At 42.6% G+C, this 23,573-nt stretch overlaps 1 protein-coding gene across 5 annotated transcripts in view; it reads left to right on the top strand.

Moving 5' to 3' along the window:
* Window positions 1-12,391: 12,391 nt before the first annotated feature.
* The window catches only part of DICER1 (dicer 1, ribonuclease III), a 74,861-nt gene continuing 63,679 nt past the window's right edge, over window positions 12,392-23,573 (top strand). For 3 of the 5 annotated variants that reach the window (XM_043921323.1, XM_043921317.1, XM_043921316.1), the window contains exon 1: window positions 12,393-12,716. In XM_043921323.1, coding sequence (XP_043777258.1) covers window positions 12,681-12,716 — 36 coding nt within the window. In that variant the 5' untranslated portion in view covers window positions 12,393-12,680. Of the gene's footprint in view, window positions 12,717-23,573 lie in introns of all 5 variants that reach the window. The other 2 variants (XM_043921322.1, XM_043921321.1) reach the window with 1 other exon arrangement.

The following is a 23,573-nucleotide window of genomic DNA, read 5'->3' as shown; positions in this document are numbered from 1 at the left end:
AGTGACTTCACTTTCACTTTTCACTTTCATCCATTGGAGAAGGAAATGGTAACCCGCTCCAGTGTTCTTGCCTGGAGAATCCCAGGGGTGGGGGAGCCTGGTGGGCTGCCGTCTATGGGGTCGCACAGAGTCGGACACGACTGAAGCGACTTAGCAGCAGCAGCAGTTTGCCTTCATCTCCTGCCCTCACACTGGACTGAGAATTTCCCAAAGTGAGACCCTTGCACTTATTTGCCATTGTGTCCCCAGTCTTTAGGAGAACATTAGAATATGGCCAATGCTCCAAAGACCTTTGTTGAAGAAGGAATAAATACATGGATGGATGGATGAATGGAACAATTTAAAAAATTAAATCTTAAAAGAAAAATCCTTCTTTTGGATTAAGTGTAATGTGTATCATCTTTGAAATTGGTCAAATGACCCAGCCAAAGGGAGGAGTAGAATGAATTCTTGACAGATGCTTAGACACGGTGGACTCTACAGTGAACAAAGGTGTCAGATGGCCACCCAGAAGCAGCTCAAGTAAAGCCACCCACATACCCCATCTCCATAGTGAGATTCATCAAAGAGGGCAGGTTTCAGCCCAAATAATTTAGATTCATTGCCCAATATTGCTCAGATTTTTTGCAGACTTCACAGACTTCTTGTATTGGAATATTGATTCTTCTACCAGAACAAAACCTAAAATGCCAGTGATTCAAACAATACACAAGGTTATGTTTAGGCTTTTAATGCTGGCTCCAATATACTGTATACTGAGATTCCAGGTTTTTTCCATCTTGAAGCTCTGTCATCTTCAATGTGCAGCTTCCATCATCTCATTGAAAAACGACAGATCTGGTCCGCCACCACTGTATGCCCCGCCTGATTCTAGTCCCAAAAAGGGAGAAAAGAGGAGGTATGTATAAGGTTCATGCCTTAAAGTCCGAACCTTAAGGCAGTGGTCCCTGACCTTTTTGGCACCATGGACTGGTTTCATGGAAAACAGTTTTTCCACAGACTGGGGCAGGGGGATGACTTGGGGCCTATTCAAGCACATTACACGTATTGTGCGTTTTTTTTTTTTTTTTTTCTATTATCGTTACATCAGTTCCATCTCAGATCACCAGGCACTAGATCCTGGAGAGTGGGGACCCCTGCCTTAGGGCATAACCAAGAAGTTGCACACATTATTTCTGTTCACATCTCATGAATGTGAACAGATCACATGTGAACCTGATCACATGGCCACAGGTGACTTCCAGCAATGCTGGGAAGTGAAGAATTTAGCCTCCCTAAAATTTCTATCATTCTAGAGGAGGAGTCCTTAACCTTTCCCATGCCATTGACACCTTTGTCCATCTGATGAAACTGCTTCACAGAATTCTCAAGCAAAAGTTTTAATTTAAAAAGTTTAAAATAATTAAAAATAACTGTGGGGGCTTCCCTGGTAGTCCAGTGGTTAAGAATCCACCTGCCACTGCAGGGGACATGGGTTTGGTACCTGCTCCGGGAAGATTCCACATGCCGTGGACAATGACACCTGAGCATCACAACTGCAGACGCCGACGTGCCTGGAACCTGTGCTCTACAACAAAAGTAACCCCCGCTCTCTGCAACTGGAGGAAGTCCGCGTGCAGCAGAGAAGACCCAGCAGAGCTAAAAATAAAATAAAGAGCCAATAAATAAAATAAAATAAATCTTAAAAAAATAATTGTGAAAATAGTTGCAGCCATGATTATTACTGCAAGAATAACAAATATGGCAGCTGGTCTAATCACTCCTATAACTACTATAACTCCAAAGCTATGATCAGCATAAGCAAAATTTCAAGGTCTCTACAATCATAATGTGATATAAAAATATCTGTGGTTCCTTCTGGTAACAAAGTTACACACAGTATTAATCCTACTATGACCATCACTTACATTCACAATTGAAGGAAATGCTGAATTTCAGTTCAGTTCAGTTCAGTCGCTCAGTCGTGTCCGACTCTTTGCGACCCCATGAACCGCAGCATGCCAGGCCATCCTGTCTATCACCAACTCCCAGAGTTTACTCAAACTCATGTCCACGAATTTCAGTTAGAGGGCAGTCAAAGATGTGAGTTTTTTCCACAACCAGATGCATGGATACCCTGAATTCTATTCAAAGGTTTTTGGAGTCTATGAGCCTAGTTTAAACACCCCCCACCCCAATAGAAGAAGAGAATGGAGACTGAGTAGCATTAACAGTGCCGGTTACATGCCCCATTGCCGTAGATGCTCAGGCTTTGTGATCAGTACTCTGTATTAATCACAGTTCAATGAAGAAACAGACTCTTTGAAACCCCATGGACTGTAGCCTACCAGGCTCCTCTGTCCATGGGATTCTCCAGGCAAGAATACTGGAGTGGGTTCCATGCCCTTCTCCCGGGGACCTTCCCAACCCAAGGATAGAATACAGGTCTCCCCCATTGCAGGCAGATTCTTTACTGAGTCACCAGGGAAGCCTGAAGAAACAGAAAGCACAGAGAAAATTGAAAGGGAAACTTTAATATAAAGAATTATTAAGTGAAGCAGGCTTTGGTGTCATGAGGGATTGATGAGTAAGAAGAGATGCTAAAGAACACAGGAAGTGCAGATAAAAAAAAAAAAGGCTGAGAGCTGATATCTGGAAATTGTCAAAGGGCAGGGCAGGCTTCCTGAATGGCAGAGCAGTTGCTGCGGTGTCATGCTGGGGGAACTTGCTGGAAATTCATCTGCTAGATGCTTGGGAAAGCTGTTCTTGGACTGGTTCTTCCTAGAAGCACTATAAAACCCCCAGTGGAAGATGGTGGGTGCAGGATGCCAGGTACAGCTAAGCAATGGGTCCTGAAGAAGCCAGGCTCTGGGGAAGATATGTACATTGAGAAGGAAACCAGAATGTGTCCCCGCAAAATAGGTCACTTTGGCAAATGGATTATTTTGAATTAAAGGCATGTGAGAAACAGCAAGTACTAGGACACTCTGACCCTCTTCTTTCTTCCTAAAAGGAGATAAATCTCCAGTGTGAAAGGTACCCTCCCCAGATGAGGAGGAAAGAAGACCTTCTTATCAGCACAGAGATAGCACCAGAGGAATCTGCAAATGAACCTCAGTCCCGTTGTTTCCTCCCATGCGTTTACTCTCCCACCTTCCAAGTTTGCCTTCCTTGGGAGCCTGAAGCTGCTCTCCTTTGTCCCGTCATTTCTCTACAAATTGTTTTTTTTTTTTTTACAAATTGTTTTTACTGAAGTTGTCGAATCTCTGGAATTCTAAATCACAGTCTGAGTTACTTTTGGTTTAATCGTCTCCCACATGACCTGTGTTGCACGTTTTAACTGTTTTTCTCTTGTTAATCTGCCTTTTAGTACAGGGGTGTCAGCCAAGAACTCAGAAAGTAAAAAGAACATTATTCTTCCTTCCCTACAGCTGCAAGGCAGGGCCCTGGGGGAGCTGGATGCTAGGAGACCTGCCTGCCCTGTGGTAACTGGAGATGCTCTAAGCTGGATGGCTTGTCAACAGTCCTTGTTGGATCACTAATTTGAAAATTTCCTCCAGATTCCAGCCTTGTTTGCCCCCAGTCTATGGTTCTGGGCCTCTGCCCAAGTTCTTGGTTTGTCTCCTGGTTCTCTAAGCAAAGGTTCAAGAATAGCCCTGAATCCTGCCAACTGGGCAAGAACTTGAATACTTTGCTCAGCCTTTTCCATCTCATTTCTTGGAGCCCCAAACTATTATCCAATATCCTCACTTATCAGCTGGGTCCTAATCACAATCTAGAAAATTATGTGAGGTTGTAATGCTGTTTGAGAACCTCATCAGATACTGGGCCCCCTCCTGTAACTGATTAAGTCCTCTTGGACCAAGCCCAGGCCTGTCAACGTCTTTTGGCTTCTGGGAATCTCTCTGACTCCAGTGTGCGTGCCAAGTCACTTCAGTGGTGTCTGACTCTTTGTGACCCTATGGACTGTAGCCTGCCAGGCAACTCTGTCCATGGGATTCTCCAGGCAAGAGTACTGGAGAGGGTTGCCATACCCCCCTCCAGGGCATCTTCCCAACCCAGGGATTGAATTGGTGTACTACATTGCAGGTGGATTCTTTACCACTGAGACACTAGAGGAGGCTTCCCAGGCCTCCTTTTATAAGGGCACTAATCTTGTTCATGAGGACTCTGCCGTCATTACCTAATAACCTCCAAATCCACCTCCTAAATACCAGTACCTTGGATTTCAACATACAAATTTTGGGGGACACAAATGTTCAGATCACAGCAGACAGCTACCCTGGTAGCATTTTTATTCTGATTGGCTTTGCTCACGTCACATGGGGACGATGTCAGAGAGCTGCATGGAAGGAAATCTGTGAGAATGAGAAATAAGAGGAAAAACCATAGTAAATTTAATTTGTCTAAGAAAATGGTTTGGTAAGTGGTAGTGAAGAGAGGGTGAATGATAAAGTTACTTAAAATCAATTTTAAAATCTGTAGTTCTGTTTAACCACATTAAAAATAAATCCGGGCAAACTTGGTTTTGTAATTCTAAGGTCCTTTAGAAAATCATTTATCAGAAGTACTAACACTGCATGAATGTGGTTTACTAAGTAATAATTCAATATAAATTAAGATTACATGTTTCCAAACGAAAAAGAGCGGAAGCTGAGATATAGGAAAACTGTTTTATTCCAGTTGGTGGGAAAAGTCAATCCAATATTGTACAACATCACTGATATGAGCACCACATGCTGTAATCTTTCTGTTGTTTTATTTTTCCTGCAGGATTGAAAAGACACTGAAACTCTGCAGGGGAATTATTTAGGGTACTGGGAAAAGCAGAAAGTGGTTTTAGGTAACTTCTGGTAAAAGACTGCATACTCTGAAGGTCAAGGTTCTTTAGCTGTAAATTAAAACAGTCCTCAGGGATTCAATACTGATGTGAAGGCAAAAGACGTCACTGAAGTAAATGCCAACACCCCCCCCCCCCCCCCCGCCCCGCCAAAAAAAAGATGACAAGAAATATTTAGTTAATTTCACCGAATATTTAGTTTGTTCCCTGATGTCTAAAGACAGGCATGGTATAACTATGATCTGTGACAATGAAAAAGTTAGTGAAGGTGCCCAACCGGTATATTTTTTCCATTTTATTCTAGTTGAAGATGCTGTTTGAGTAGGTTAAGATTTGTGTTTTGCTGTTTTAAGTATTTTGTTAAAAGCAAAGCAAAATAACAACAATAAAAGTTTAATCCTGTGACAAAGACTGTTAATCACAGTTAACAAAGCTCTCTGGTGAGGTGGAAAAGCTCTACTGCCTGGCAGTATATTATCCTAACTGCACCTTCAACTTTCTAGAAAATAGTCTTGGTTACCTTGAAACCACAACTATAAAATGGAGAATAAAACACTCACATTTTACCTTCCAAATATCTCTAATTCAGCTACACCTCACTCCCATGAAGCCTAACCTCATCAAAGCCACCACATCTTTTACATTATTGTGAACAAACACTTCAGTTGTGCTCTTCTCCATTTCCTACACTCAGGGAAATTAACTTTTAAAATGTGTATCTGGGGTGGTGGGAGGGAAGCTCAAGAGGGAGGGGACACATATATAGTTACGGCTGATTCCTGCTGTTGTATGGCAGAAACCAACACAATATTATAGAACAATTATCCTTCAATTAAAAATTTAAAAAAAATCTTTATCTGATCATATCAACTTTCACTTAAAAACTTTTCCACAGTTTCTATAAAGCAGTAAATCCTTACACAATACACACATCCTTTTGTGTTCTGGTGCCATTTTTCTCTCTCTCATCTCTGTCTCTCTGTTTGGGTCAGTACTGGACTTTCAGTTCCTTGAATGGGCCATACCTCTTTGCCTCTAGGTTTTAGGTATGCTATTCCTTCTACCTGGACTGTTCCCTATCCTTTACCTGGCTACCAGTATTTCAGTTTCCTGTTTCCTGGTGTCTTTTTGTGGTCAATTCCCTCCTCCTCATCTTTTGCCCCCATCAACCACAGCTTTCATTTCTTGCCCTCTAGTTTTGCCTTTCCCAGAACGTCACATAAATGGATTTCTACAGGATGTAACTTTTTGTCTGGCTTCTTTCACTTGGCATAATTTTTTTGAGATTCAACAGTGTTATCGCATATACCAGGAGTTCTGTCCCTTTTTATTGTTGCATAGTATTTCATTCTCTGGATGAACCACAATCTGTTTCCTTATTCACCAACTGACAGACATTTGGGTCATTTCCAGTTTTTGGCCACTGTGAAAAAGGTTGCTATAAACATTCACATAGAAGTCTTTATGTCAACATTTGTTTTTCATTTCTTTAAGGTAAACAGCTAGGAATGAGATTCCTAAGTTATATGGAAAGCATATATTTAACTTTATAAGAAACTGCTATACTGTCTTCCAAAGTGGTTATTTGCATTCCCGTCAGTAATGTATGAGAGTTCCATTAATAATTGTCCTATATTCTCATGGACACAGGAGATGTGGGTTTGAGCTGTAGGTCGGGAAGAACCCCTGGAGGAGGAAATGGCAACCTACTCTAGTGTTTTTGCCTGGAAAATTCTATGACCAGAGGAGCCTGGTAGGCTGCAGTCCATGTGGTCAGTTAGCAGTCTACACATTAGTCAGTCTTTTTAGCCATAAGGCTATTTTTTTTTTTTTTTTTTAGCCATTCTAGTAGGTATGCATTGTAGTTTTAACCTGCATTTTTCTAAGGACTAATGATGTTGAGAAGCTTTTTATGTTTTTGCTATCTGTATAGTTCCACAGGTAATGCTTCTGTTCAACCATTTTGCCCATTTTTTTAGTTGAGTTGTATTCATTATTGAGTTGTAAGAATTCTTTATATATACTGCATGCAAATAATTTATCAGATATATATTTCAGAAACATCTTTCCCAGTATGTGCTTGTCTTTCATTTTCTTAGCAATGTCTTCTAAAGAGCAGACATTTAAATGATTAATTTTTAAATTAGAGAGTCAAATTTATCAATTTAAATGATTTTCTGGTTCATAGTTATTTTTTTCATATCAAACAAACCTTGACTTAACCCAGTGTTACAGATTTTCTCCCATGGTTTGTTTTAGAAATCTTATACTTTGAGGTTTTATGTTTAAGTCAATGATATATTTGCATACCTCCTTCTCCTTACAGAAAACAGTGCAATGGGAAAGACTAGAAATCTCTTCAAGATAATTAGAGATACCAAGGGAATATTTCATGCAAAGATGGGCTCAATAAAGGACAGAAATGGTATGGACCTAACAGAAGCAGAAGATATTAAGAAGAGGTGGCAAGAATACATAGAAGACCTATACAAAAAAGATCTTCATGACCCAGATAATCACGCTGGTGTGATCACTCACCTAGAGCCAGACATCCTGGAATGTGAAATCAAGTGGGCCTTAGGAAGCATCACTATGAACAAAGCTAGTGGAGGTGATGGAATTCCAGTTGAGCTATTTCAAATCCTAAAAGGTGATCCTGTGAAAGTGCTGCACTAAATATGCCAGCAAATTTGGAAAACTCAGCAGTGACCACAGGACTTGAAAAGGTCAGTTTTCATTCCAATCCCAAAGAAAGGCAATGCCAAAGAATGCTCAAACTACTGCACAATTGCACTCATTTCACAAGCTAGCAAAGTAATGCTCAAAATTCTCCAAGCCAGGCTTCAACAATACATGAACCGTGAACTTCCAGATGTTCAAGCTGGTTTTAGAAAAAGGCAGAGAAACCAGAGATCAAATTGCCAACATCTGCTGGATCATCGAAAAAGCAAGAGAGCTCCAGAAAAACATTGATTTCTGCTTAAGCCTTTGACTCTGTGGATCACAATAAACTGTGGAAAATTCTGAAAGAGATGGGAATACCAGACCACCTGACCTGCCTCATGAGAAATCTGTATGCAGGTCAGGAAGCAACAGTTAGAGAACTGGACATGGAACAACTGATTGGTTCCATGGAAAGGAAAAGGAGTACGTCAAGGCTGCATATTGTCACCCTGCTTATTTAACTTATATGCAGAGTACATCATGAGAAATGCTGGGCTGGATGAAGCACAAGCTGGAATCAAGATTGCTGGGAGAAATATCAATAACCTCGGATATGCAGATGACACCAACCTTATGGCAGAAAGTGAAGAAGAACTAAAGAGCCTCTTGATGGAGAAGGAAATGGCAACTCACTCCAGTATTCTTGCCTGGAAAAGTCCATGGACAGAGGAGCCTGGCGGGCTGCAGTCCATGGGGTTACATGACTGAGCATGTGTGCACGAGGGTGGAGGGAGATGGGTTGGTAGCAATAAAGTGGTAGAACTAAAGAAAAAAAAAATTAAGAGCCTCTTGAAGAAAGTGAAAGAGGAGAGTGAAAAACTTAGCTTAAAGGTCAACATTCAGAAAACTAAGATCATGGCATCCGGTCCCATCACTTCATGGCAAACAGATGGAGAAACAATGAAAACAGTGGCAGACTTTATTTTGGGGGCACCAAAATCACTGCAGATGGTGACTACAGCCATGAAATTAAAAGACGCTTACTCCTTGGAAGGAAAGTGAAGACCAACCTAGACAGCATATTAAAAAGCAGAGACATTACTTTGCCAATGGAGGTCCATCTAGCCAAAGCTATGGTTTTTCCAGCGTCATGTATGGGTGTGAGAGTTGGATTATAAAGAAAGCTGAGTGCTGAAGAAGTAATGCTTTTGAACTCTGGTGTTATAGAAGACTCTTGAGAGTCCCTTGGACTGCAAAAGGAGATCAAACCAGTCAATTCTAAAGGAAATCAGTCCTGAATATTCATTGGAAGGACTGATGCTGAAGCTGAAGCTCCAATACTTTGGCCACCTGATGTGAAGAACTGACACATTTGAAGACTCTGATGCTGGGAAAGATTGAAGGCAGGAGGAGAAGGGGATGACAGAGGATGAGATGATTGGACGGCATCACTGACTCAGTGGACATGAGTTTGAGTAGGCTCCAGGAGTTGTGACGGACCGGGAAGCCTGGAGTGCTGCAGTCCGTGGGATCCAAAAGAGTAGGATATGACTGAGCAATTGAACTGAACATTTGTTGTTGTTCAGTTGGCTAAGTTGTGACTGACTTTTTGTGACCCCACGAACTGCAGCACGCCAGGCTTCCCTGTCTTTCCAGTATCTCCCAGGGAGGCCTGGTGTGCTGCAGTCCATGGGGTGGCAAAGATTCAGACACGACTGAGCGACTGAACTTAACTGAACTTATGTCCATATATTGAAAACTTTGAATTCACATCAATATTTCCAATTCTGATCCAACCTGTCAAGCTTTCTTGCTATTCCCCTTTCTGTATCTTAACCCCATTCTCCAACAGTGAGAAATCTGGCTCCCCTCATCTTTTACATAGTATTCCTTTGGGAAGTCCCCTCGTACATGATAAGTCACCTGACTTTGCAGGACCGATTCCCCCACCTTCCTTGTTTGGGCTCTGATCCCGACTCTGAGCTGACTTCCTAGCTGAATATAGGGATGCCTATATTCTCCTACAAAGGTGGAAAAGAAGGGAGATCAGCCAGGAGAGTGAGATGCACAGATGAGACAGGACACAAAATTAACCACAGAATAAACACACAGTAACTTCTGGGTCCCTGAAAGCTTTCCAGCTCCTGGTTTCAGTCTTATGCTAAGATGTGGCTGAATGCCTACTCTGGGCTTTTGTGAGAAGTTCCTGTATCCTTCTGATATATTCTTCCCTTTGGTAAACTACTTCAGGTTGGTTTCTTTACATGCAAACAGAGAATCTTAAACAAAGGTATATTTATATCCTGGCTTGTTCTACAGAATATGAAACAAATTGTAGAAATAATCAGGGCAAAGGGAAAATAAAAAATTAGCCCGCAGAAAATGCATACCACATGGTACTGTACCATTGCTTACCGTGGGCTGAAATATTAGCTCTGAGATTTCTAGTGATCCAAACAAAGTGCGAAACACTATCCCTTGTAAGATTTTATGTCTCCAGATTTAAAACAAACCAGCAATTGGAGCATGAATAGATAGACCACTGGAACAAAACACAGAATCTAGAAGTGAACTCTTCAGCAAATGGCTGATAAATGGCAAATTCTGTAGCCATCTGGGAAAAAAAGTATTTTGACTCATACCTTATCCCATATACTCAAATCAGTTTTAAATGGATCAGTGTTCAATTACAAAAGACTGGAAGTCTAAATGCCCATCAATAGAGAACTGGTTAAATTATGTGCACATCCCTGCAATAAAATGTTATGGAGATTTGAAAATAATAGCAAGGAGTTCTGTATCTATTGCTATAGACATATATTCTTGATATATTGTTAAAAAAAGCAAGGTATAGTCAATGTGTATGGCACATTACCATTTTTGTAAATGAGGAATGTCTTGGCTTCTACTGTATAAAAAAATCATCTGGGAGAATGTGCAAGAAACAGTGCTTACCTGTTTGGAGCATGGGGATGGGTGTGGGAGTCTTTTTACTGTATACCTTCTTATGCCTTCTAATGAATGAACCATATTTGTAATACTCTTTTTAAAAGTTAAAAAAAAAAAAAACCTGATGAAAATCAGACAAACCTGGTAAAGGAGAAGCTCAGCTAATCCTGACAGACTGAGAGGACAATAGGAGAAAATGAAAATTTTATCTGCCCACAAATTTCCACTATTAGTGAACCCCAGTGCCTATCCCCACCTAGAGATGTCATTCTTTTTACAAAGGATCATCTCCAAAAAGGCTTTACTTAGAAACCTGGGGAGGCCTTCTGCCTATAGTGCAATATAAATGCTTGATACATGTAAGAAAAGTTATTTCTATGGAGACCTGACAAGAGTGTTCTGACTATTTCCTAATTTTGCCCATGAACATTCTATGTTTATGTGAAATATCTTGCCAACTGACAGTATATATACGATCAAAATGTGAGCACTGTAGTACCAGCCCTGAAGCCAGATCACCAGGGTTCAAATCTCAGTTGTTCACTGATTAGCAGCTTACTTGCTAGAGGTTATGAATTTCCTTCCTCTGTTATTATAAAATGGAGGGCAAGCACAGCATCTGCTTTACAGGATCCACATGAAAATCAAAGCTTACAACAGCCTGTCCAATAGCAATATAATTCTAGCCACAAAAGACATTACATACTTCCTAGAATTAAAAAGAAAAAAACACCCAATATTTATCCCAATATGTCAAAAACATTATCACTTCAACATGTAATGAATATAACAAATAATAGTGTGGTTTCACATTCTTTTTTGGTAAAAAATACATACATCTGATTTTCAGGTCTCCTACCTCAGTTAAGACTGTGCTGTGCTTAGTCGCTCGGCCGTGTTAGACTCCTTGTGACCCCATGGACTGTACATAGCCTTCCAGGCCCCTCTGTCCACGGGGATTCTCTAGGCAAGAACACTGAGCAGGTCGCCGTGCCCTCCTCCAGGGGGATCTTCCCAACCCAGGGATCGAACCCCAGTCTCCCAAATTGCAGGCAGATTCTTTACCGTCTGAGCCACCAGGGAAACCCCCAAGCAACACTAGCCGTATTTTAAATGCTCGACAGCCCCCTTTGCATCAGCGCAGCCCTAGACATGCCTAGCACGTGGTAGGTGCTATGTGCTCTGAGCAGAAGCATGGTTGCTGCTATGCTACCTCGTCTGGAGTAAACCAGTCTATCAGGTGAGCTATCTGGAAGACATGCATGTATTTTGGAATAAACTGATGCGACTTTCTTTTAGCCAGTCACTTACTGGACCTCCATATTAATTCACAGCTACAAGATAAGGTGCAAGGTTCCGATCTATGCAAATAAACCATTTACATAAGTGGGGCCACTGTCCTCATCTCATTCTCTGGTCATCCTAGTTCCGGGTTGGGGATGAGGTGGGTTGGGGGAAGGAGGTGGGGTTAGTTGTCTCCCCTAATGCGGAGGGCCCTGGAGCACTAAACGCTGGGGAAATGCAGGCGAGTGGGACGGTCCTTTAAAAAGGGGATAGGGTGGTGAAAAAAGAGCGCCGAGCCCTCGGGAGAACAATTAACGGCCGCGGCGAAGGGCCACGTTTAGGGGGCGGTCGGTGCCAGAAGGGGCAACCATGAAGGCGGACGAATTCCGAGAGTCAGCAGAATTCTCGTCGAGCCAAGCGAGCTTCCCGCAGGCCGGGCACCTGGGCACCCGGCGGGCGGCGAAGGTGCCGGGCCCCCGCGCGGGCCCGCGGAACCTCCGCGTCCTGTCCCGGCTCCTCAGGGCCGCAAACACCGCCAAGGGCCTCTGCCGCTCGCGTCCACTGTCTCCCGGCTCCTGAGTGGCTGGGGGGCCGGGATTAACCTTTCACCGCCGCGCGCTGTCCAATCACAGGCTCGCTCTCATGCCGGCGTGGGGCGAGCGGGGGAGCGCGGGGGCGCGGGCGCCGGGGAGATTCTCCAAGCCGCCGTGCGCCGTTGCCGCGGGGCCGTGCGCGGGCCGCGAGCGAGCCGGGCGCTGCGCAGTCTCCGCAGGCGCCGGCGGGAGGGGTCGAGGCGGAGGCGCGGCGCGGCGCGGCGCGGGCTGCTCCAGGCCCCAGGTTGGATGGAGTGACCTGACAGCGGGGACGAGGCGACGGCGAGCGGGAGGACATGGCGGCGGCGGCGGCGGCGCCGGGCGGCACCGGGAGGCCTGGGCTGTGACGCGCGCGCCGGAGCGGGGGTCCGATGGTTCTTGAAGGCCCGCGGCGCCCCGTGCTGCAGGTGAGGCGGGCTTCCCCCGCCGCGGAGCCGCTTTTGTGTCCCGGGATGGGGGGCGGAGCAGGGATCGGCTCTGCGCGCCGCCGAGGCCCGCGTGGGCTCCGGACTTGTGGGGAGACCGGCGCGGGGCAGATGGCGCGGCCTCCTCGCTCCGTCCTGGGCGGGGCGGGCGCCCGCGCCGCCGGGCTCGGCGCAGCCCCGACTCGCTGGCGCGCGTCCTGACTCGGCGCTTCCCTGGGACTTTGTGCGCGGGGTCGCCTGGGCACCGGGTGGGCACGCGGGTGCCTCCGCACCCGGAGTGTAGCGCGGGGTGGCGGGGCGGGGGTCCTCGCCGCTCGCCCACCCACCCCCGGCCCGCGGAGAGCGGGGCTTTGACAGGTCCAGCTGCGCGCACCAGGGTGGCGCGGGGTCCGCCGCCGCCGCGTCTCGGGAGCATCCCCGGGAGGCTGCGCGGTGGCCGGCGGTGGCCTCCTGGGTGGATACCTTCGAGGGGGCCGGGAGGGAAGGCAGGCCGGGCCCTCCGGCCCTGGCAGGAAAGCGCGAGCGTTCGGGGGCGCGCCCGGCGAGGATTGTTCGTGCTTATTGGCAGGTGACCAGCTCTCTGGGTCCCCAGGGGGCGGGTGGCCGAGGCCATCTTTTCGCCCCTCCTCTCCGATTTTTTTTTTTTTTTTTTTGTTTGTGCCAGCGCACCCCTGGACCCCTGCAAAGCGAGGCTTTCGCAAAGGGTTTTTCAATCCTTGGCAAATCAGTGTATGTTTTAAGTTAGCACTGCAGATTTTTTTTGGGGGGTGGGGGTGGGGGTAGACTTTCCAGAAAAGCTGAGTTCCTCCAGGGCTTTGCCCGCAGTGTAGAGCTGGCCGATCACTTAATGTGTCTTTTTAATGGCCTGAAGATTTGCAAAGACAGATGAGTGGGGGAGTATTTATTGTAGTGTTCAGTCCATGCTTTTGTGGAGAAAGTCATGGTTACAGGGACACCTTACTTACCCAGATGATCAGTCTTAAGTATTGAGGTGACTATCACGGTTTACAAATATTCAGCTGGTGAAAGAGTTTTAATTTGAAGTCTTTGCTTTTTTGGTGCTTTGGATTTTTCTACTGTTGCTGCTTAGTCGCTTCAGTCGTATCCAACTCTTGTGCGACCCTGTGGATTGTAGCCTGCCAGGCTTCTCTCTCTGTCCATGGGATTCTCCAGGCAAGAGTATTGGAGTGGGTTGCCATGCCCTCCTCCAGGGTATCTTCCCAACCCAGGGATCGAACCCGGGTCTCCTGCATTGCAGGCAGATTCTTGATCTCTGAGCCACCAGGGAAGCCCCTTGGATTTTTCTGGATCTTCACAATCCTGATGTTCAGAACTCTTCCAGTTGCTTGGTTTTCAAGTGCAGCAGACTCAGTGAATGGAAAAGGGCACAGATTAGGAATTAAGTAACTCTGGGGGAAGAAAAACAAAAAAATATATAGAATGTGTCTTAATAAAGGTTAACTACATTGAAAATACATTGGTATAAAGATTAAATTTTCTAAATAAAAATACCCATTTTAGCCAAAGGCTCCAATGGTTTATTAGAGGTTGGATGATGGTACAAGATTCTGAATAAGGGTGCTAGTGAATAGTAATTTTAGTATTAATATCTTTGGGAACTAAGTGGGCATAATCAGTTTATTTTGCAAAACTTGTTAGTAGCTCTCTGTGGCAAATCATATTACATGTAATATGTGCTGTGTATGCTTATATATAATTTTTCAAATTTTCATTGTGGGACATATTTTGTAATACTATAGAAACACTACAAAGATTGCTTTTAATATGATCACTGTGAACATTTCATGGATTTATTCAGGGCATCAAAATACTGTTTTAAGAAAAGAGGTACACATTTAATTTGGGGAGAAAAGACCTTCATTTCCTACAGTTACTGTAGTAAGGGTTTGCTTTACCTTTATGCTGTCATCTCATCATGAAAGGTTAAGTTCTGTCTACTATATTATACCTGTGGCACTGTGACTGAGATGTAAAGTGTGGTGGTTTTGCCATTTCTGAATTTTATTGGCTTGGTTTTAGAAAACATTTTATTTTGATGTGGCTCAAATGATTCTTATTTGATAGTGATTTTGTGGCAGTATATAGTGGGTTGTACTTTTAGTGTAGTGCTACCTTTGAGGAGGGGTGACTTTTTGACATTGAGAGATTTATACCCTGCCACTGTCTAATGTATGAGAGGCTTGTTTCATTTGAGAAAGTAGGTATTTTTTTTGACATTCTCACTTGTGATCTTAGCATCCTGTGGTCATTACTTGTGGCTAAAGAGCAAAGGGAAATATTAATAAGAAGTTCCTGTAATAAATGCCAAGATATTTCAGGTTCTTTTATCTATGTTCTTATTTAATCCTCACTGTGACCCTGAGACAGATTTAATATTGTCTTATTGTACGTACAGGCAAGGAAGCTAAGACTCAGAGAGTTGTGAATCTAGAAGTGACAGAGCTAGCTCTGAGTCATGGCTTGATTTTGAAATCTTTGCACGTGGGCTCCTTTCCTGACGTTGCATTGCTGTTCCAAGTGAATTTTAGGGGAACAACCTGCATAACTTGCAGGTAAGTCCTTAATTAGTACTTGTTAAAAGAATGAAACTCTTTTGTCTTAAATGTTCAGGGGGCATTTGATTATCTGAGTAAGATTCTTTCCCTTTTTTATGTGTGTGGTAAAATACAACAAAACATACCATTTTAACCATTTTTAATTGTACAGTTCTGTGGCATTAAGTACATTCACATTGTTTTGCTCCCATCACCACCGTCCATCTCCAGAACGTTTTCATCTTCCTCAACTGAAACTCTGTACCCATTAAACACTAACTCCCCATTCCACCCTCTTCCCAGGGCCAGGCAACCACCATTTTCTTTTCTGTCTGTGAGTCTCCTGCTCACGGATCTGTAGGTATGTGTCTGCTTATCCATTAATCCCCCCATGGACTCTTGGGTTGTTTGTATCTTTTGGCCTTGGGAGCGATGCTCCTATGAACAAATAGCTAAAATAACAAAACACATTTGTATGAAGGTGAACAAATACCTGTTTGAACTCCAGCTTCTACTTCTTTGGAGTATCTACCCAGAAGTGGTGTGATTGTTTCTTGATCAGCAGAACATTTGACTCAGAGCTTTACTGCCATATGAGCTTCCTCAGGGTTGTTCAGATGGTTATACTGTACTACAAATAGGAACTGTTTTTTAATAGCAGACTTTAATTTTCTTGAAACCCAGGATTTACTTATTTGTATGATCTCAGTTCCGACCTGCGTTTGGCAAGTAACTGCATTCATTCAGTTGTTCCATCATGGACCCATGCCGTGCTCTGTTGGATGGCAAAGGAAGGTACTGCTCGGGTCCGTGTTTAACTTGTGTAAATACTGAGTTGGAGCTGAGTGATTTGTCCTTGTGCTCTGCATTTTGGATATTCCAGTGTTCAGCTCATTTTCAAAGCCCAGTGGGCTTTATTATTTGTCTACTTTATTATTTGCTTTATTACTTATTATTTATTTTTTATTATTTGTTATTTGCTTTATTATTTATTGTTTGCTTTATTATTTGTCTACTTTGAGAAAGGATTTGAGGTGGTCTTATAATAGATGTTTGAGAGGACAGTGAAAATATTGGTGAAGGTTGAAGGAGGGGTAGAGTGTGGAGGGAGCAGGAGAGAATTAGAAGAGAAGCTTAGGACAAGGATAATTAGTGTCTGCAAGTCACTAAAGGTTTTCTTTTTTTAAATATTAATCAAAGAAAAAGAGGAAGCAGGACTGATTATAGTTGATATAGATTAATGAACGGAAGTATGCCAGTTAAGCAGGAAAAGCAGACTTTTCTCTTGTATGATGAATACGCATCTGAATTCTTATGTAAAATGACATTAACAATATGTGGAGAAAACGTTTTACATTTTACAAATGGTGGATAAATATTTCTCACATGCCATTTTAGAGAAGCTGGGTAAAGGCCTCAGGCATAATGGAAAAGCTTTAGTAATGTAGATATAGACATTCTGGTGATTTGATTCACTAGAGTTTAGTTAATTTATCTTTCACATGGTATCCCTCGTATGTCAGTGTGTCATTCAGGCTTTTGACAGATGCTGAATAATAATTCATTCACAAATGTACTCTTTTCCGGATCGTATAGGCAGTCAGGATTTTCAGAATTCTCTATGCCAGTCTTTGGGAGTGTGTGTCGGTCTAAAAAGTAGGATTGCTTGTATGGTGGTATATACTCTGTGAATGAATACAGAGAGAAAAGCCTTATTTTTGAGGTCTAGTTGATGAAATTGAAATTCTCAGTCATGTAAGAAGGTCTTTGTTAAAAGAAATTTTGAGTACAAATTGGTTTCCTATTTTCCCTAAAATCGTCACTGAATTGGTGGTTCTATTTCAGTATGCAAGGCTGCTATCCATTTTAAGTAGGTGACTAAGAAGATAGATGCCCCAAGAAAACTTGTCTGAGGATGTCAGTAAGATTTACGAGATTCAAGACGTGGAAGACTTGAATTTTGGCCTTAGTATTCTGATTTTTGAAGCTCATGGTGACATGAAGTGTTGTGCTCTGTTAAATATACTATCCTTACAAACAAATAGAATTGTAAGGATAGTAAGGGTAGAACAGAACGGTGCTGACATAAACAAGTGCTCAGATTTGCTGAGTGAATAAATTAGTTTATTTTATATTAGTTTTTAAAGGACTTAGAAGCTAACAGTTCTAGGTAAAGTAATATTGCTTATATACTAAGGCTTTTACAAAGATCATTACTGTTTTGATTTTGGACAAATCATGCTGCCTGGTTCATTAGTGAGGACACATGATTAACTGTTTGGAAGCATTATGGACAGAGAGAATTAAGAATTTCATAGAAGAAAATCGCTACTGGGAGTTTTCCTGGTGGTGTAGGCTTTCTTATTGCTGGAGCTGGCTAACCCTGATGGTTGTCGTGGTGGTTCTTTTTTAGGTGACAGCTCAGTGTGTGCAATAAAGTGGGAATTTAGAAAACACATTTGGAAATTCTCTTGGGGATTAGAACATGTCAGCGAACCAGAATTTTAAAATAAAGTGTTTAAAGAGCTCAGATAATGAGAGAAGGATCTCAGTTTAAGAGCTGATCTTTGACATGATGTAGAAAGGTTCTTTGATTAAGGAGTTAGGTCAGTAATCCTATTTGAAGGGAAAAAGAAAGGCAGTAGCAGAGATTCTCTTGAGAGGGTAAGTTTAACATGATGAGCCCAGAGCTTTAAGTGGTGTCTCCTCATGTACATCCTGCTGATTGGCCGTCACTCGAGTAGCTCCTACTAGTAGTATTTTCAGCTATTTTCCTTTTGTAAAATTAAATATATTAATATTTTATCAAAGCATTATAAGAATGTTTAAGAGCAAGTCTTTGGTGTCAGAGGGGTTCAAATTCTGCTTCCTTTAGTTTATCCATGAGGAGCACAGGGTGTCTGGTGGTCTTTCTGAGTAGCTCCCTCATCTGAAATCTGATCTTGTTAGTAGTGCCTACTTCTTGAGGTTGTAAGGAAAAATTTAGTTTCTTAAACCTTTAGCCAGAAGACCCTTGAGAGCCCCTTGGACTGCAAGGAGATCCAGCCAGTCCATCCTAAAGGAGATGAGTCCTGGGTGTTCATTGGAGGGACTGATGTTGAAGCTGAAAGTCCAGTACTTTGGCTGCCTGTTGTGAAGAGATGACTCATTTGAAAAGACCCTGATGCTGGGAAAGATTGAGGGCAGGAGGGGAAGGGGACGACAGAGGATGAGATGGTTGGATGGTTGGATGGCATCACCGACACAATTGACACGAGTTTGGGTAAACTCCAGGAGTTGGTGATGGACAGGGAGGCCTGGCGTGCTGTGGTTCATGGGGCTGCAAAGAGTCAGACACGACTGAGCGACTGAACTGAACTGAACTGAGCACACAACCAGCATTTCATAAAATTTAGCTGATGTTGCTTCAAATAATGTACAGTAGAGGAAATTTGACTCTGTTCTTAATGTGATTTGATTATGTTGTGATTTCTTCCAAAATTTATGAATACTGAGATGTATGTTTAGTTTTATAATGGAAGATGAAAAAGGAAAAGGGCTTGAGAGCAGTATTTCACAGACAAGTATTCTATGTGAGGGCATCCCTTGTGGCTCAGCTGGTAAAGAATCTGCCTGCAATGCGGGAGACCTGGGTTCAATCCCTGGGATGGGAAGATCCCCTGGAGAAGGGAAAGGCTACCCATTCCAGTATTCTGGTCTGGAGAATTCCATGGACTCCATAGTTCATGGAGTCACAAAGAGTTGGAAATGACTGAGTGAATTTCACTTCACTTCATTATATGTGAGGCTTGTTTGTAGTGGATCAGATGGCTCAGCTTAGTTGGGTCCCTGTAGTAGTGATACCAAGCATAATCTAGAGCCTTAAATATTACTAACTTTACTATATAACCGTCATTCCTCTATTATGTATGAATAAGTGCATTATCCTTGAATCTATATTTTGAAGCAGCATAAACTTTTTATATATGTGTCACATGTACTTGATATAGCCCTGTGGGTCTTATTCTTTGGAGATACCTGATTTGACAAAAGATATGAATCTTATCCCAGAAAAAATGTGCATGTGCATATTCAGAATTTTATATACATTTGTAGGAGGTACAGGGACCCCTGCAGGACCACATCCATGGATGCCGATTTAGACCATATCTACACAAATAAAGAGAAGTAATTGGTTAACGAAGGAACAACAGAATTCCAGAAAATTGAGGCAGACATGATCGGTGGAATGAATGAACAGTGTAAAAGAACGAGTGGTTAGGAAACCTGTGTCGTAGGTTGGCTTGGCTTCTAAATAACTAGATGTATCTTTAAGGGCAGGTCGCCCTGGCCTTTCTATAGTTAGTTTTGGTTTTCTCACTTTTAAACTGAGAACGTTTGTAAGCCTCCAAAGTCTTGTAGTCGGTAATCTTTGAAGCACTCATGTAATTCAGAGACTTCTCCATTTCATGCTGAATCTAGATTAAATGTGAGACCTGGAAAAGAGAGGCTGCATTTGTTAAGCATGGGGGTTCTATGTAGTGACCGTAAGTGGTGGAATCATGAGATGTTCTGAGCAACTTAAGGTGAAAACCTTGGGAAATAAAGCTTCAAAGTAGATCAGGTTGGATATTGCCTTAGGATGGTAAAATTCTCTGAAGGAGAGAGAATTGAGTCTTTTCATCTTTTATCTCTGCATCTAGTACAGCTTTGTTGTCGTTCAGTCGTGTCCGACTCTTTGCAACCCCATAGACTGTAGCCCACCAGGCTTCCCTGTCCTCTACCATCTCCCGGAGCTTGCTCAAACTCATGTCCATGGATTTGGTGATGCCATCCAACCATCTCACCTTCTGTCGTCCCCTTCTCCTCCTGCCATCATTCTTGCCGTGAACTCTGTGAGAAGTACAGCTTAGTAAATGATTATTAATGAATGAGAATCTGATAGGAGCTGTTTAACTTTTGATCTGATCCTTATGATGAAGAGCAAGTAACCCACTGAGAGGCCTCTGATACTATGAATGAGGAAAAGTACTTGATAGGCACTCTTGTATTTTAATTTTAAAAGCTTATTAAATTTTGTATATAACACAGTACTGGGATTACCCGCCTTTGCCCACAGACTTGTATATTGTATAGCTGAACATTAAAAAGAAAAAAAAAAACCCCTAATTTTAAAATCTTTATATGTACCTATCACATATAGTAAACTCAGGTAATTTATGTTAGACCAAACATAATTTTGGTGTTTGGAGGAAAATGCATAATTTTGTTGCTATATGAACAAATAATAGAACAACCTAAATTAGACATTTAAATGCAGTGTGTATATTCTACTGGAGTTAAGTGAAGTGAAAGTGAAGTTGCTCAGTCGTGTTCGACTCTTTGCGATCCCATGGACTGTAGCCCACCAGGCTCCTCCGTCCATGGGATTTTCCAGGCAAGAATACTGGAATGGGTTGCCATTTCCTTCTCCAGGGGATCTTCCCGACCCAGGGATCGAATCCGGGTCTCCCACACTGCAGACAGACACTTTACCATCTGAGCCACCAGGGAAGCTTAACTGGAGTTAAGGCAAGCTATAATTTCCAAATGCTGTTAGTACTTAAGAAGAATAATTCTTTATTGCTTATGTAATATATGGACTTCAGTTTCCAACTCTTCAATAAAATGTATGAAATGAAGCATTGTCAAAGGGTGCTTTCTTTTGGGGATAATTTGTTAAAAAATAGTTTTCATTGACATATGACAGAGTTCTGATGAAGAATACTGTTATTATTTATAATCAATCTTTATAAATCTCTAGCTTTTCTGTTGCTGAACATTAGGAGAATTCCGGGAAGTTTTTTTACGTATGAGTTGGGTCCATATTTTGGCCAGGAGTAGGGAAATAAATAATTTTCCTAAGGCCTCTTTAGCATGCACACACTTAAACACATATATGCATGTATGAACTCTGTCTTGCCTTAGCAGCAAATGCTCTGGCAAAATGCTTACCTGTGTTGTCTAGACTGAGTGACGAAAAAGTTACATAGTACCTTGCCGTTCCTGTAATATTAGTTTATCTAATTGTTTCACTATGTCTGAACCCCCTTTGTGTTAATCATCTTTCTTAAAGTAGCACTTATTTATTCCACTGGAGAAAGAAGTCATTAGGTAGTGTTTGTATCAAGCAGTAAATCATGTTTAGTCTTCAGCTAAATGTGATAAAGATACTGAAAAAAATGGTGAGATGTAGTCTGCTAGTGTGTATTTATTGAGTACCTATGTTCTTAGACTAGAAAGGCCAGGAGAACTGTCCATCGACAGGGCTGATTTAAGGTGCTACAGCTTTACGATTAAAACAGTATTTACTTATCTGTATTTGTGCAGATTCAGTTAAAATATTCATTGAGCATCTGTTTATCTTAAATTGGGTCCATTCTTTTTCAACCCCCTGGAGAGATCGAAAGGAACATATCCACATAGATATTTTGACGGGTAAGCCAGTGTAAATTGACACTTCCTTTGAGACCGTGGTGTTTTGTATATCGTGAAAATAAAAGTTTGGAGTGAACCAAATTCTAAGTAGAATCCCACCTCTCCTATTTATTAGTCAAATAGTCTTGGGTGAGTCATTTCAAATCCTTGTAAAGTGGAGTTAATTCTTGTCTTAGTGTTGCTTTGTGGATTAGACCAGATGATAGACTGTAAATGCTTAATAAAAGTAAATTTTCTCCTTTTCCTTCTTTACTCTGAGAGCTTTTGATATGATACTTACCATAGTAAATGAAGAATTTTTTACACATTGTATTAAGGTTGTTTACTTCTCCTTTAAAATTAAGTGGAATCACTTTCAGTTGATACACAGGAAAGCACATAAATCACAAGGACACACAAAGTGAACTTGCTTGTAACCAGTGCCCAGATCAAGGAACACGTAAGACCCGTGTTTTGTAAGGTTTTCTAAACGCCCCCTCTCGGGTACTTCCCTCTCGCCTCACCAGCCTCTTCCAAAAAAGAGCAAGCATCATTCTGACTTAATTACTTTTCCCTATTTTCTAACTTTCTATCATGGAAATTATATGGTAAGGTTTTGTGTTCAGTTTTTTGTTTTTACTTAAGAGTTTAAATGTGTGAGTCATTGTCTGTTGCATCATCAAGCTACAGCATTTAATCATGTGATAGTATTGTCTATTACATTGTTTTTAAAGGTGATGGACAGGGAGGCCTGACATGCTGCGGTTCATGGGGTCGCAAAGAGTCGGACACGACTGAGCGACTGAACTGAAGTTAATTTATGGCTGGGCTGGGTCTTCATTGCTGCGTGGGCTACTCTGTAGTTACTGTGTGTGAGCTTCTCATTGTGGCGGCCTTTCTTCATTTATTCAAGTAGATCCTGCTTGTGCCTGGCACTTGGATTGGTTCTGGACATAGGGATTATATGTGTTACATTTCCTAAGGCCTCTTTAGCATGCACACATTTAAACACATGTATACATGTATGAAATCTGTCTTGCCTTAGCAGCAAATGCTCTAGCAGAATGCTTACCTGTGTTGTCTATACTGAGTGACGAGAAAAAGTTTTTTAACTGTGTTTTAACTGAAGCTGTTGACTTTGTGAGCAGGAGGCACCAGACCGAAGATTGGGGAGCAGATAGCAGGGGATGGTGTGTGCGAAGGCTCTGAGCTGGGAAGGAGCTCGACGGAGGGTCTGAGGTCCTGTGACCAGCAGGAGCTGGGGAAGCTAGCCCGCCCCAGTGAGGGAGAGGGAGGGGCAGGTCACCAGAGCAAGGGTTTCGGATCTTATCCCAAGTGCAGAGGGACTCCAGTGAAGGTTTTGAGCTGTCTCGCAGTCCTGGTTTGATTCATCACAGTTGCCCCTGCCTGACAGGTCCGGCTTCTGCTCTTAGTGTTGGATACTGTGTGTCAGTCGCATCAGACAGTTTCCTGACTAAGGGGGTCCCTCGGAGACGCCGGACTTGTGCCTTCGCAGGCACATGTGAGCAGACCCATGTTGGGTGTCCTCACAGCTTTGCTCCTGTCAAATGATACAGGCTTATAAACACGGGCTTGTGGATACGGTAGCTGCCAGTTTTGTCCTTTGGTCCAGGGTGGGTACCTGCCTGTTTTTTTTTTTTAAGGAGGAGAACGAAAATTCTGAAAGATGAGAACAGTTGTAGTTTCGGTTCTTGCCCTTCTTCCCATTCTCTGTAGTCCCAAGATTTGTAAGCTCTGTAGCTTGCTCTTAACTGACCTCCAAGGAGACTCAAAGGGCTCAGAGAGTCTTCTCGAGTGTGGCTTCTGCAGTCTGTCACCTCCTCTCCCC

Source organism: Cervus elaphus, chromosome 13, assembly GCF_910594005.1.
Source record: "Cervus elaphus chromosome 13, mCerEla1.1, whole genome shotgun sequence".
Lineage (NCBI taxonomy): Eukaryota > Metazoa > Chordata > Mammalia > Artiodactyla > Cervidae > Cervus > Cervus elaphus.
This window is presented reverse-complemented; position numbering and strand designations above follow the sequence as displayed.